At 33.5% G+C, this 12,962-nt stretch overlaps 1 protein-coding gene across 2 annotated transcripts in view; it reads right to left on the bottom strand.

Moving 5' to 3' along the window:
- The window catches only part of LOC111054667, a 31,093-nt gene extending 21,608 nt beyond the window's left edge, over positions 1 to 9,485 (bottom strand). Inside the window, exons 1-2 of one of the 2 annotated variants that reach the window (XM_039442230.1) lie at positions 9,088 to 9,485; positions 1,332 to 1,504 (exon numbers count right to left, since the gene is read on the bottom strand). In XM_039442230.1, coding sequence (XP_039298164.1) covers positions 1,332 to 1,503 — 172 coding nt within the window. In that variant the 5' untranslated portion in view covers position 1,504; positions 9,088 to 9,485. Of the gene's footprint in view, positions 1 to 1,175; positions 1,505 to 9,087 lie in introns of those variants that run through there. The other variant, XM_039442231.1, reaches the window with a different exon arrangement.
- Positions 9,486 to 12,962: the final 3,477 nt, after the last annotated feature.

Raw genomic sequence — 12,962 nt, forward strand, 5'->3', positions numbered from 1 at the left:
CCCTTTTATATTATCCTTGCAATGCAAAATTTCCAAAAACCTTGTATATACGTCGACGCACAATTGAAAAATTGACGCACCTGTCAAATTTCATGGAAATCTATTACCGCGTTTCGCCGTAAATGCGGAACATAAAAACATATAAACATAAAGAGAAATGCAAAACCGTCGACTTGAATCTTAGACATCACTTAGCTCGGTCAACTAAATATTTCATCTTCATTATGAAAATCAATTATGAAATTATTGAAAAATATAATTTACTGCTTAATATGATATAATTGATTATTTTAAACGAGAATGAAAAGTTAATTTTACACTAATAAACCTGTATCAGCTACCGTCTATAGAAGGCATTGACAAGACGGAGGATCGGCAACGTTGATCTCCTATCTTTCTACACTGCCATTATAACGTGGACCTACATATACAATAGAACACAAGGAGAAACTGTACCCATCGTGGCAATGCGTTTTCCTTGCTGCAACTGCTACCACGTATCCTTCCACTTGATATTGGATTGATTGACCGAGCGAAGTGAGGTCTAAGATTCAAGTCGATGGTTTGGCATTTCTCTTAATGATAAAATGTTTATATGTTGCGCATTTACGGCGAAACGCGGTAATAGATTTTCATGAAATTTGACAGGTACGTTCCTTTTTTAATTGCGCGTCGACGTATATAGGCTACAATGTTTTTTGGAAATTTTGCATTTCAAGGATAATATAAAAGGAAAAAGGAGCCTCCTTCATACGCCAATATTAGAGTAAAAATCAGACTGTAGAATTATTCATCATGAATCAGCTGACAAGTGATTACACAGATGTGTGGAGAAGCCAGTCTATTGCTGTATTTCCATAATGTCTATAGTTTCAAATTAAATTCAATGACACAATCACAATTTATTTATTCCATTCACTATCATTACTAGTAGTTCTGTGAACAGTAGACCTCACATAGTATTCTCATCCACATCTACATCCAAGACTTGTGGATGAGAATACTATGTGAGGTCTACTGTTCACATAACTACTAGTAATGATAGTGAATGAAATAAATAAATTGTGATTGTGTCATTGTATTCAATTTGAAACTTTGCTTTGGCTTCATGCAAACTCAGGATCTATCATATAATTTATCTGGTGCGCTATTGAGTGCAAACTGTAAACACAAACCTGTTGACTCTTGCTGTTGAATATGATGAGCTTGACCAGCAACTTCTTGTGTCATTGTATTCAATTTGAAACATATGTGCTTTGGTGTCATGCAAACTCAGGATCTATCATATAATTTATCTGGTGCGCTATTGAGTGTAAACTGTAAACACAAACCTGTTGACTCTTGCTGCTGAATATGATGAGCTTGACCAGCAACTTCTTGCAGTTCTTGAGATTCTTTCTCATCATCCGACAATGGTTCCGATTCGAAATCTTGAGCAGCGATCAGAACTAGTGATGAAAGTAAAGTGACAAACAGAAGCAGTAGAGTAGTACCTCGTTCCATCCTGTTGAACATGTAAACATAAGCAAATCATTTTCTATCAATCATTCAGAGCCACACACCTTTTAGAAAAGTACCACAGGCTAAAGCCCAAAACGCTACCACAAACATTTGTTTGAGAGATACAGTGGAAAATGCAGTTTCACAGAAAAGAATAGATTTTTCAGGGCAACTTAATACTTACTTCCTTGGTTAATAGCCAAATTTGGTAACCTCAATTTGTTGTATAAATTGAAATAGGAACAGTTTTGTGCATTAGTCTGTACCATGTTATACTATTTTAAGTTTAATTGACCGAACGAAGTGAGGTCTAAGATTCAAGTCGACGGTTTGGCATTTCTCTTGAATGGTTAAATGTTTATATGTTGCGCATTTACGGCGAAACGCGGTAATAGATTTTCATGAAATTTGACAGGTATGTTCCTTTTTAAGGCTGTGCAAAGGCTGAGAATAAACTTTCTATTCGTGATATTTTTCCAAGTTTTTTGATTTGTATATCATCAAGCTATCAAAATGAAAAAGTTTTCTCAGGAAAACATTTTTTTCTGATCATTACTTTTTGAGATATGAACGCCTAAAGTTTAAATTTTTGGGACAGAACATTTCAATTTTTTCCTGAGAAAACTTTTTCATTTTGATAGCTTGATGATATACAAATCGAAAAACTTTGAAAAATATCACGAGTAAAAAGTTTATTATTAGCATTTGCACAGCCTTAAACAATGTAGAATGGATAATTAATCAACAAAATATGTCAACTTAATTATGAAAATTCATTATGAAATTATTGAGAAATATGATTAATTATTTTAAAGGAAAATGAACCGTTAATATTATATCAATAAACCTGTATACTGAATGAAAAAGACTGAGGAATTGTCAAAAAACCACTGATTTATTGATAATTAGAAAGACCAGTTTCGGCTATTACACCATTGTCAATCTCTGATGAACAGAGTTTTACAATGTTTGACAAAAAGAGTTTGGTTTATCAGAGATTGACAATGGTGTAATAACCGAAACTGGTCTTTCTAATTATCAATAAATCAGTGGTTTTTTGACAATTTCTAAGTCTTTTTCATTCAATATGAATAATTACCACAATATCAACTTCTCAACTACACAAAAAGTGAAACCTGTATACAGCTACCGTCTATAGAAGGCATTGACAAGACAGAGGATCTGCAACGATTATCTCCTATCTTTCTCCACTGCCATTATAACGTGGACCTCACTCTAGAAAAGGATAGCGCTACATGCTTTGTCGAATGATATTCAATGTAAATCGAATACTGCCTTTATAACGTGAACCCACTGGGGAATCGATTTTTCAAACTGGAGAGTGATAGGCCAGAGTCTGCTCTCCCAACGAGAGTTTCAGGCGCATGTCTCCCAACTTAGAGAGATAACAGACCGACCACAGAATAATAGCTAACTTATGATCTAAAGGTAGGCTACAGTCTATAGTGAGTTTCAACACAGTATTCGATTAACATTGGTGTTGCTATCCCTGTCTATCATTCAACAAAGCAGATAGCGTTGCCCATTTCTTGCTCCACAATGTTGCCAGATCGTTTTTAACAATGTAGAAATATACTAAACACTGAATATTCTGAATACACTTCACTTATATGGGCTAATTTTGTTCAAATTAATAAAATCAATATAAAACTTGTAGTTTTTATAGAAAACTTTAATAGTACTTTACGTAACAAGTCCGGTAACGGTAATTTACCGTCTATAGAAGGCATTGACAAGACAGAGGATCTGCAACGATTATCTCCTATCTTTCTCCACTGCCATTATAACGTGGACCTCACTCTAGAAAAGGATAGCGCTACATGCTTTGTCGAATGATATTCAATGTAAATCGAATACTGCCTTTATAACGTGAACCCACTGGGGAATCGATTTTTCAAACTGGAGAGTGATAGGCCAGAGTCTGCTCTCCCAACGAGAGTTTCAGGCGCATGTCTCCCAACTTAGAGAGATAACAGACCGACCACAGAATAATAGCTAACTTATGATCTAAAGGTAGGCTACAGTCTATAGTGAGTTTCAACACAGTATTCGATTAACATTGGTGTTGCTATCCTTGTCTATCATTCAACAAAGCAGATAGCGCTATCCCTTTCTTGCTCCACAATGTTGCCAGATCGTTTTTAAGAATGTAGAAATATACTAAATACTGAATATTCTGAAAACACTTCACTTATATGGGCTAATTTGGTTCAAATTAATAAAAACAATATAAAAACTTGTATTTTTATAGAAAACTTTAATAGTACTTCACGAAACAAGTTCGGTAACGATAATTTACCGCATAAGTATGACTGTTTCTGCCCGAAACGTAGTTGAGGGCAGAATTATCATACGAATGCGTTAAATACGTCACCGTACAAGTTACGTACAATATTTTTTGTCATACTTATCTGAGAAAGAATAATATTGCCGAGAAACAGAAACCATGACCTGCTGCTGATCGAGCTACTGCATTCTATAAACATGGCCTAGCCCGTAGCGCCTAGTTCATAACAGACAGACACTTCGAGCTCAAATATAATAAAGGCCTAAATTATAAGCTTTCAGATGAGTCTTATAACTTGAAACTCCTTAAATGAGTTCTTTAATTATTTGAGTTAGTATATTAATTACTTAGATGATTTTAGGACTCAGTAGAGTCCTAACATTCTCGACTATAAAGAGAACATATTATCTCTTTACAGTATAGTATGCTGTAATGAAAATCACATGTTTTTTTCGAAAACAGCTGTTGCTGTCGGTAGTTTACCGGCTTGATTTGATGCATGGAAAACAGCTACAATTGAGTAAGTATGACAAAAAATATTTTAAATTTTTAATAAGGGTACTACAAGTTTTTATATTGTTTTTATTAATAATATATTCTAAATATCCATCTCATCATGACAATTATTATTGGATCATTAAAAATATTATTTCTTGACGAGTAAAGTATAAATGGAGTCAAGTGTTCTCCTCTTTCTTTGTCTATCTTTACCTTTGACAAGAGTTGTTGATGACAATGCAACAGAATATGTATTTCACAATGATAAGTTGCATCATTGACTCTCTAGAAACATGATTATGATTATGTAGTAAAGACAAATCATGGAACCAAAAACCAATATCAATTTTATGAATGTATTTGATAAGCATCGGTGTTGCTATCCTTGTCTATCATTGCCGTTTTTCATGAATGTGGAAGTATGACTAATTAGCAAGATATTTGATTTCGATTATGGAAATGCATAATTAAATCATTGGAAAATATATTCTTTTGACGAATAAAATATACCTAATTTATTATTTTAAACAAAAATGAACAGTTGATATCACATCAGATATACCGGTATCAGTTATCTTCTATAGAAGGCAGTGGCAAAGCAGAGAATCGGCTGTTATTCTATCTTTCTCCCCTGTCATTACTCATGTATTAATTTCATTTCACAATCACGATATCAAATAAAATCGAATTTATTTATTCATTTAAAATATAATGAAATCTACATAAAATAAATAAATATTATGAAAATGTATTATTAAATCATTGGTAAATATATTCTTCTGAAGAATAAAATATACCTATATTTATTATTTTTAACAAAAATGAACAGTTGATTTCACATCGGATATACCGGTATCAGTTATCTTATATAGAAGGCAGTGGCAAGGCAGAGAATCGGCTGTTCTGTTTGAGAATAGGCTCCCCGCTTAGATGATAGGTCCGTGTGCGGGGAGGAGTTCAAATTGTTGATTGGGAGATAATCAACAGGATAAACCCAAAACTGTTTCTCTATTATAACGTGAGCCTCACTGTAATAACTTGCTATAGCAACCACATTTGGTAGCCATTACACTATAGTTTACTTTCTATTTCCAGCACTAAATGATATATAAACTATTGCTGTTTTTTCGATAGTTAGTTTTCTAATTTGAGGGAACGTTTTTGAGGAGTGTATGGTGGGCCAGATATCAGTTCAACTGTGAATTGAAAATAAATCGCGTTCATACTTTCGTATCGACCGTCAACGTTAGTTGCTCGTTAGCCTGGAAACATACAATAATAATTAATTGCATTGGTGCCGAGTCTACCTACATCAGTAGCCTAAATGGCGGTAAGTAACGTTTGTTTTCTTGCATTGGAGAGAGATAGAGTGATGGAGAGATAGAGAGAGAGAGTGACAGAGAGAGAGTAAGGGAGAAAGCACAAAACTAACACGAATACTTACTTTCAGCTATATGGTGTCTACTTATTGTCAAGATTATGATAATTTATCATAAATTAACCATTATCTATAATTTATTTATCTATTTGTTAATGGATACAACAGGTAGAAACCCACTTGGCTTCCTTCACACAATACAACTAGTAGTTCTGTGAACAGTAGACCTCACGCAAAATTCTCATCCACAAGTACCTGATTGAAACTATAGACCTTATGGAAATACAGCAATAGACTGGCTTCTCCACACATCTGTGTAATCACTTGTCAGCTGATTTATGATGAATAATTCTATAGTCTGATTTTTACTCTAATATTGGCGTATGAAGGAAGCTCCTTTTTCCTTTTATATTATCCTTGAAATGCAAAATTTCCAAAAACCTTGTATATGCGTCGACGCACAATATTAAAAAAGGAACATACCTGTCAAATTTCATGGAAATCTATTACCGCGTTTCGCCGTAAATGCGGAACATAAAAACATATAAACATAAAGAGAAATGCAAAACCGGCGATTTGAATCTTAGACCTCACTTCACTCGGTCAACTAAATATTTCATCTTAATTATATAAATTCATTATGAAATCATTGAAAAATATAATTTCTTGCTTAATAAAATATAATAAATTATTTTAAACGAGAATGAGAAGTTAATTTTAGAAGTATATACGTCGACGCGCAATTTTAAAAGGAACATACCTGTAAAATTTCATGAAAATCTATTACCGCGTTTCGCTGTAAATGCGCAACATATAAACATTTGAACATTCAAACATTTAAACATTAAGAGAAACGCCAAACCAGCGACTTGAATCTTAGACCTCACTTCGCTTGGTCAATAATTAATTATTACAATAGTTAATAATACAATAATATTGATGAAACTCAATACATCAAGAATAACCAATAATTATCGTATCGGTTCATCAGGTTAAGGAGCTTCATTAATAAGTTGAAAATTGTTATCCATTAATGTAATATACAAGAAAGACAGTACATATCACGGTAAAATCAATTTCCATTACAGATTATATATTACATGATAAATCACAATAAAACTGTACATTATAATATGATACTGCACTTATATAAATGATTCATGAATGACCTTCTATAAACAGTAAATTATTGTTGAATCCAGTGGTATGTAATTCATTAACTAGGCTATAGGTCGGTTTCACAAAAGCCGGTTATATTTAAACCGTGATTAATAATTCACTGCCGGCGCACAAGTTTTCTCTGCCGATAGTGCCATTTTGTAAGTTAGAATATTTATTTCATCAATCTGTATTATTTTATAGCAAATAAATGAATTTGAATTTGAAATCCACGAGAACCAATCAGAGAAGCCGTCTTTCAAAATCGCCTTATCTGTTTGGTTCTCGTAAAGTTAATCACGGTTAAATTTAACCGACGTTTGTGCAACCGGGCCTATGTGTTTCAAGTCGATGAAATCATTTTAAGACTTCTCGATAATAGCCTACATACTATTTGGACAATTTGAGACAAAATTAGGAAATTGAAGAAGTTTTGGACAATAGCCTGTTTTTTCTTTTCCCGACTATTGTATTGTTTGCTTCATTAGTTGTTTGCTTCATTATTGTTTGCTTCATAAGCCTGTTGTTTCTTTCCCTATCATTCATAGTTGAGAATGATATTGTATCTATAAATGTATAAATTAATTAATTATTGATTCTTTCTTTATTGATTGAAACAATAAGAACATCATTAAAATAATGTATGAGCATTAAAATAAATCATGAGCAGCTAGACAACACAAACCTGAATTATTTCTATCATAATTAGTCCTAAATATTGTTGTGAATTCTACCTTGAATTACCATCATAACGAGCACCTCACTATGGTGAGCAGTGTTTGATTAGTAATGGTATTGCTGTCCTTGTCTATCATTCAACAAAGCGAATAGCGCTATCTCTTTCTCGCTTTGTTCTGTTGCCAGATCGTCTTTCAACAATGTAGAATTAATAATCAATCAACAAAATATTTCATCTTAATCAAGAAAATTCATTATGAAATTATTTCAAAATATAATTTATTGCTTAATAAAATAAAATTGATCATTTTTAACCAGAATGAACAGTTAATATTACATAATAAACCTATAAATAGGAATAAAAATCTCAGTACCCTTTTTTGAATTATTTTATCACAACATGTTGTTTCATTTCAAATTCAAATTCAAATTCAAATTCATTCATTTGCCATAAAGTGATACAGATTGATAAAATAAATATTCTAACTTACAAAATGGCACTACCGGCAAAGAAAACTTGTGCGCCGGCAGTGAGTTCGAACAACTAGGTACAGCAAACATGTCAATAGAAAAAGAGCTTATTCAAACCACTAGAATAACTAAAATTATGAAAACCAGGTCACATCTCAATACTTACAAACGATAAGACAAAGTAACAAAATCACAAGCAAATGACAAACTTAAAAAGACCAATTCAAGGAAGCCATGACATTTTTTTTAAATTATAACACAAGAATGAAACACTACATAATGGATATAGATAATTTAAAGTAAACATTTATCCTAATCCAATCCAGTATAAGATTCATTATAGATTTTGTAATTCTATTAATAATGAATTATGCTGGGACTTTATTTATAAACAAGTAACACTGATATTCAAACTGACGTCTACATACACTTAAGCTGGTAGAGTCAATATCAAATTGTAATGGATTGGAGGTCAATATCAATTATTCATTTATCACCATTTTTATTTATTACAACATGCTGTGATAAAATAATTCAAAAAAGGGTACTGAGATTTGTATTTCTATTCATATTACAAGTAGCCCTATACAGAGAAGAGACAATAAATAAACCTGTATCAGCTACCGTCTATAGAAGGCATTCACAAGACAGAGGATCGGCAACGTTGTTCTGCTATCTTTCTCCACTGCCATTACAATTTGGACCTCACTATAGTGAGGTCCACGTTATAATGACAGTATTTGATAAACTTTGATGTTGCTATCCTTGTCTATCGTTCGACAAAACAGGTAGTACTATCCTTTTCTAGCTCCACAACGAAGCCAAAATATGTTTTTGACGATGTAGAAATATAATTAATTAAGGCAGATAATAGGCAAAGCTGTTCTTCCATCTCTATTCACTGTCATTATAACGTGGACCTCACTATACACACTACAGCGCGAGGAGAAACGGTACCCATTGTGGCGATGAGCTTTCCTTGTAGCTGTTACCATATCCTTCCACTTGATATTGGATTGGTAATGATAGTGAATGAAATAAATAAATTGTGATTGTGTTATTGTATGATTGATTGATTGATTGAAGTATAGTTTACCTGATTAGCAGAATGTTGGAGGAAGAAAGGAAGAAGTTACGTCGCCGGTCAGTCTACTCCAACTGAAGAAGAAGAACGAAGAAGCATCGGCTTTGGCAACAGGTCAGTAGATCCAGTGGTGGAACTAGCAGTGACCCTCATACAAGGCTCGTCGTGCGCACGCGCAAACTCAACATCTCGGTCAGGTCTCCAGTAAAACCGGATACTATATTAGCAACCGATTCCATTCAGTATGAACCGGAGGATAGAGGATGACACAGGGACCGACCGGTTCAGCAGTAGGTTATCATTCCGATGAACTTGTCCATTCATTTGCCGGTTCATCAGTAGGTTATCATTCCGATGATTGTTGGATCCTCTGCCGGGTCACTGATGGCTCAAGTGGTCGTTATGCGTGTGACGTCAGGAGCATCCTAAATTTTGCACCCATCAGTGACACAGATTCCGGAAAAGTCCGGTAGAGTGAGTTGAAAAGGTGATGCTGAGCGGATTCCTGAAGAGAAACCTGCATTGAAATTTAAGAATGCTTAAAAAAATGTGTTATGAAAAGATTCAATAATGAATAGTTATAATAGTGTTAGTGGTAAATACCGAGTGTTTGAGAGAAACGAGAAATTTTGAAAGTTAAATAATTCCAAGTAGAACAAATCTTTAAATTAAGTTTTTCATATCATTCAATAGTAAAAATTCATTGTTCAATTGCTGGTAAATTTGATAGATTTATGTGTAGCTAGACAATAGTTTTGTTTGGTAAGCAAGGGGTACAAGTGATACTTCTTATCACTATTTAGCTGATAATTGAGAAAGGAGAGCAATTTGAGACATGAAACTGTACGTTTTATTTGGTAAAAGCCTACTGAATAGGAATAGGTGGATATCATTTCTATATTCATTTCATGAATGAATAATTAATTAATGTAAGTAAACTTTAGGCTCAATTTTCTCGAAACTAACAATATGTCACTTGGACCCCTTGTATTATAACCCCTTCAACTGGAATTTAAAATCGCTTCTCGATTCTTGGCTTTCAATTCTTCCGTTGTTGCAGAATTGAAAGCCAAGATTCGAGAAGCGATTTCAAATTCCAGTTGTAATGTTACGTCAAACCATGGACAATGTGATAAAGAGACTACGTGATTGTTTGCGTAGAAAAGGAATACACCTGCAAGGTGTCATATTCAAAAAATAAATGTTACGCTATTATTTATTCTAAAATGGCATTATTTTTACTATTGAATGATATGAAAAACTTTATTTGAATAAATAAATAATAAATAAATAAATGTTTACTTCCCAAAAAAACTAAAACTACAACATCAATTACACAAAATATTAGATAAATTAAAATATTACATACAATAGTTGGTTACAAAAAATTCTTATAATGTGTCCTCTACTTGTTTAGTTTTTTCTGTGTGGAAATTGACCTACTCCACTATGGCGTACCATGTTCTAGAGTAGGTTTTATTAGTTTTTTTGTGCGTATTATTAATTAGTTAGTGTTTTGTAAGTCATTAAGTGGTTAGTTGTTATTTGAAATAATGTTTTCTATGCTCTGTCTTCCTTTGCTCATCAACCAAATCTGTACTATTGTTTTGAACTTTCTAGGATGATTAATCTGTTTAAAGATTTGTTTTACTTGAAATTATTTAACTTTCAAAATTTCCCGTTTCTCTGAAACATCCCGCAAAATGTTATTATGAAAAGATTCAATTATGAATAGGTATAATAGTTAAAGTTACAATGATTATAACTAGTGACCCCTTGGGTTGGAGAACTCGCTCAAGAACTGTTGTATTGTAATCTTTGAAACCTGCAACTGCTGATTATACAGAGTTGATGATAATTATGAAAACAGATAAATATTTCTCTTGCAAGAATCATTTGACAGTGGGTTTCATTGGGGATCCCATTTGAATTGAAATATTACTCTGTCACTTCAACATCTAATATTAACCAGCTGGAATCATGTGTCAGCGCGTGTGATAGCTCCCAAATAGCCTCAGCTGATGTTATGAATGAATATGATGTTATGAACTGTAGTAATTGCATGAAATGAATTCTTCAGCTGACTGAGTCATAACAATTTTTCTTATGCACTTTTCTTATATTTTACTAATTTTCAATGATATTCTTATATCCTGAAAAAGGACGAAGGAGTGAGTCAATTTTGTTGTCCAACGAACTTGCACTGTGAAAAAGTTTGGAGAATACGTGCTCAAAATTTGAAGCTGATTGATCAATTCTTGTTAAAGTTTCTGTAGAAAATACACATAGACGGAAACGACTTTGGCCTTCAGTAAGTGAAAAGTGAGAACTCACTAACGCTCGTTCAATAAATAGGTATTGTTCACGCTGTCTATTCGAAAACTGATCTTGTTATTCATTGATTTCTATGATTGTATCTCTATTACATAGAGAAAGTATAGAACACATTGGATAGAACGAGGTAACATAGAATTACTATACATAAAAAATCTGGTGTGGTACATTCACACAACTTTCCTTGCTCATTGATCTATAAGCCTCATTCTTAAACGAGGATAATCTAGGGGAATAACATTATGCCGATTGGCGGCTGAATAATTTTATTAAAACTACGATTATACTATTGTTATTGTTTTCAGAGTACATTTTCCTTCGTTTGAATAATTATGAAATTTGAGGATTTTTGGATTTCAAAGCAGCTGTTCTTTTGAATAAACTGTTCTACCCACCTACCTCAAGCACGAGAAGGAGGTTACAAAGTAAATTTCTCAAAGATGGGGTGGACCCCCTGTTAGTTTCTCAGGGAGGAGACTCATGCTAGTTAGAGCTGATAATTATATAACTATACAGGATTTGAATTTGAAAAAAATCGGTCAAGTCATTTTTGAGAAAATCGTGAAAAACATGGTTTTTTAGTGATTATCCGCCATTTTTCCCAAGAATATTACGGAGCTCCTGCAATTTTCTCAGAAATGAGACTCATGTCAGTTGATAGGGCTTATAAATAGCTAGCTATTCATGGTATAAATTTGAAGAAAATCTTTAGAGCCGTTTCCGAGAAAACCATGAAAAACATGGTTTTTTTAGTGATTATCCGCCATTTTTCTCAAGAATATTACGTTGCTCCTGCAATTTTCCCAGTAATGAGACTCGTGTCAGTTGATAGGGCTTATAAATAGCTATCTAGGGTATGAATTTTAAGAAAATCGTTAGAACCGTTTTCGAGAAAACCGTGAAAAACATGGTTTTTTAGTCATTATCCACCATTTTTTCCGCCATTTTGAATTGAATTTCATTTGAAAACATTCGTTTTTCTTGTTAATGATCATTTTTTAATACTCAGGCTACGACATAGCAGTCTGGTTTCTATAATTGGAAGATGCTAGATTCTACTCACATTTGTGGAGCGTTTTCAGACGCCAGGTACATCTTCTTCACGTCATCTACTCTTCAGAGTGTTGAAGATGGATATAGCGTCCGAAAGCGCTCCACAAATGTGAGTAGAAGCTAACAGCGTTTAATCATGAAAACCAGACTGCTATGTCGTGACTTGAGTATCGAAAAGTGATCATCAACAAGCAGTTCATAAAGGAAAGTGAAATTGAAGCGTGTACAATAATTTTACAGTATTCTTCATTGAAATCCATTTCTTAGAAACCAAAATGATGCATAACTTCAACTATGGAAGCATCAACATGGATAAAAAAAGATATTGGCGTACTTCTGATATCTTCAAAGCATTATTTTTGCCGGCCAGGTTAGCCGAGACGACTAAAGCAGGGAACCCACTATGCCGTCACCGTCAGGCGCCGTCCGGCACCGACCGTCACCGTTGCGTACCAGCAACATTGCTTTGCATTGTTTTAAACGAACGGCAACCCACTATA

This window comes from Nilaparvata lugens, chromosome X (genome assembly GCF_014356525.2).
Source record: "Nilaparvata lugens isolate BPH chromosome X, ASM1435652v1, whole genome shotgun sequence".
NCBI classification, from domain to species: Eukaryota; Metazoa; Arthropoda; class Insecta; order Hemiptera; family Delphacidae; genus Nilaparvata; species Nilaparvata lugens.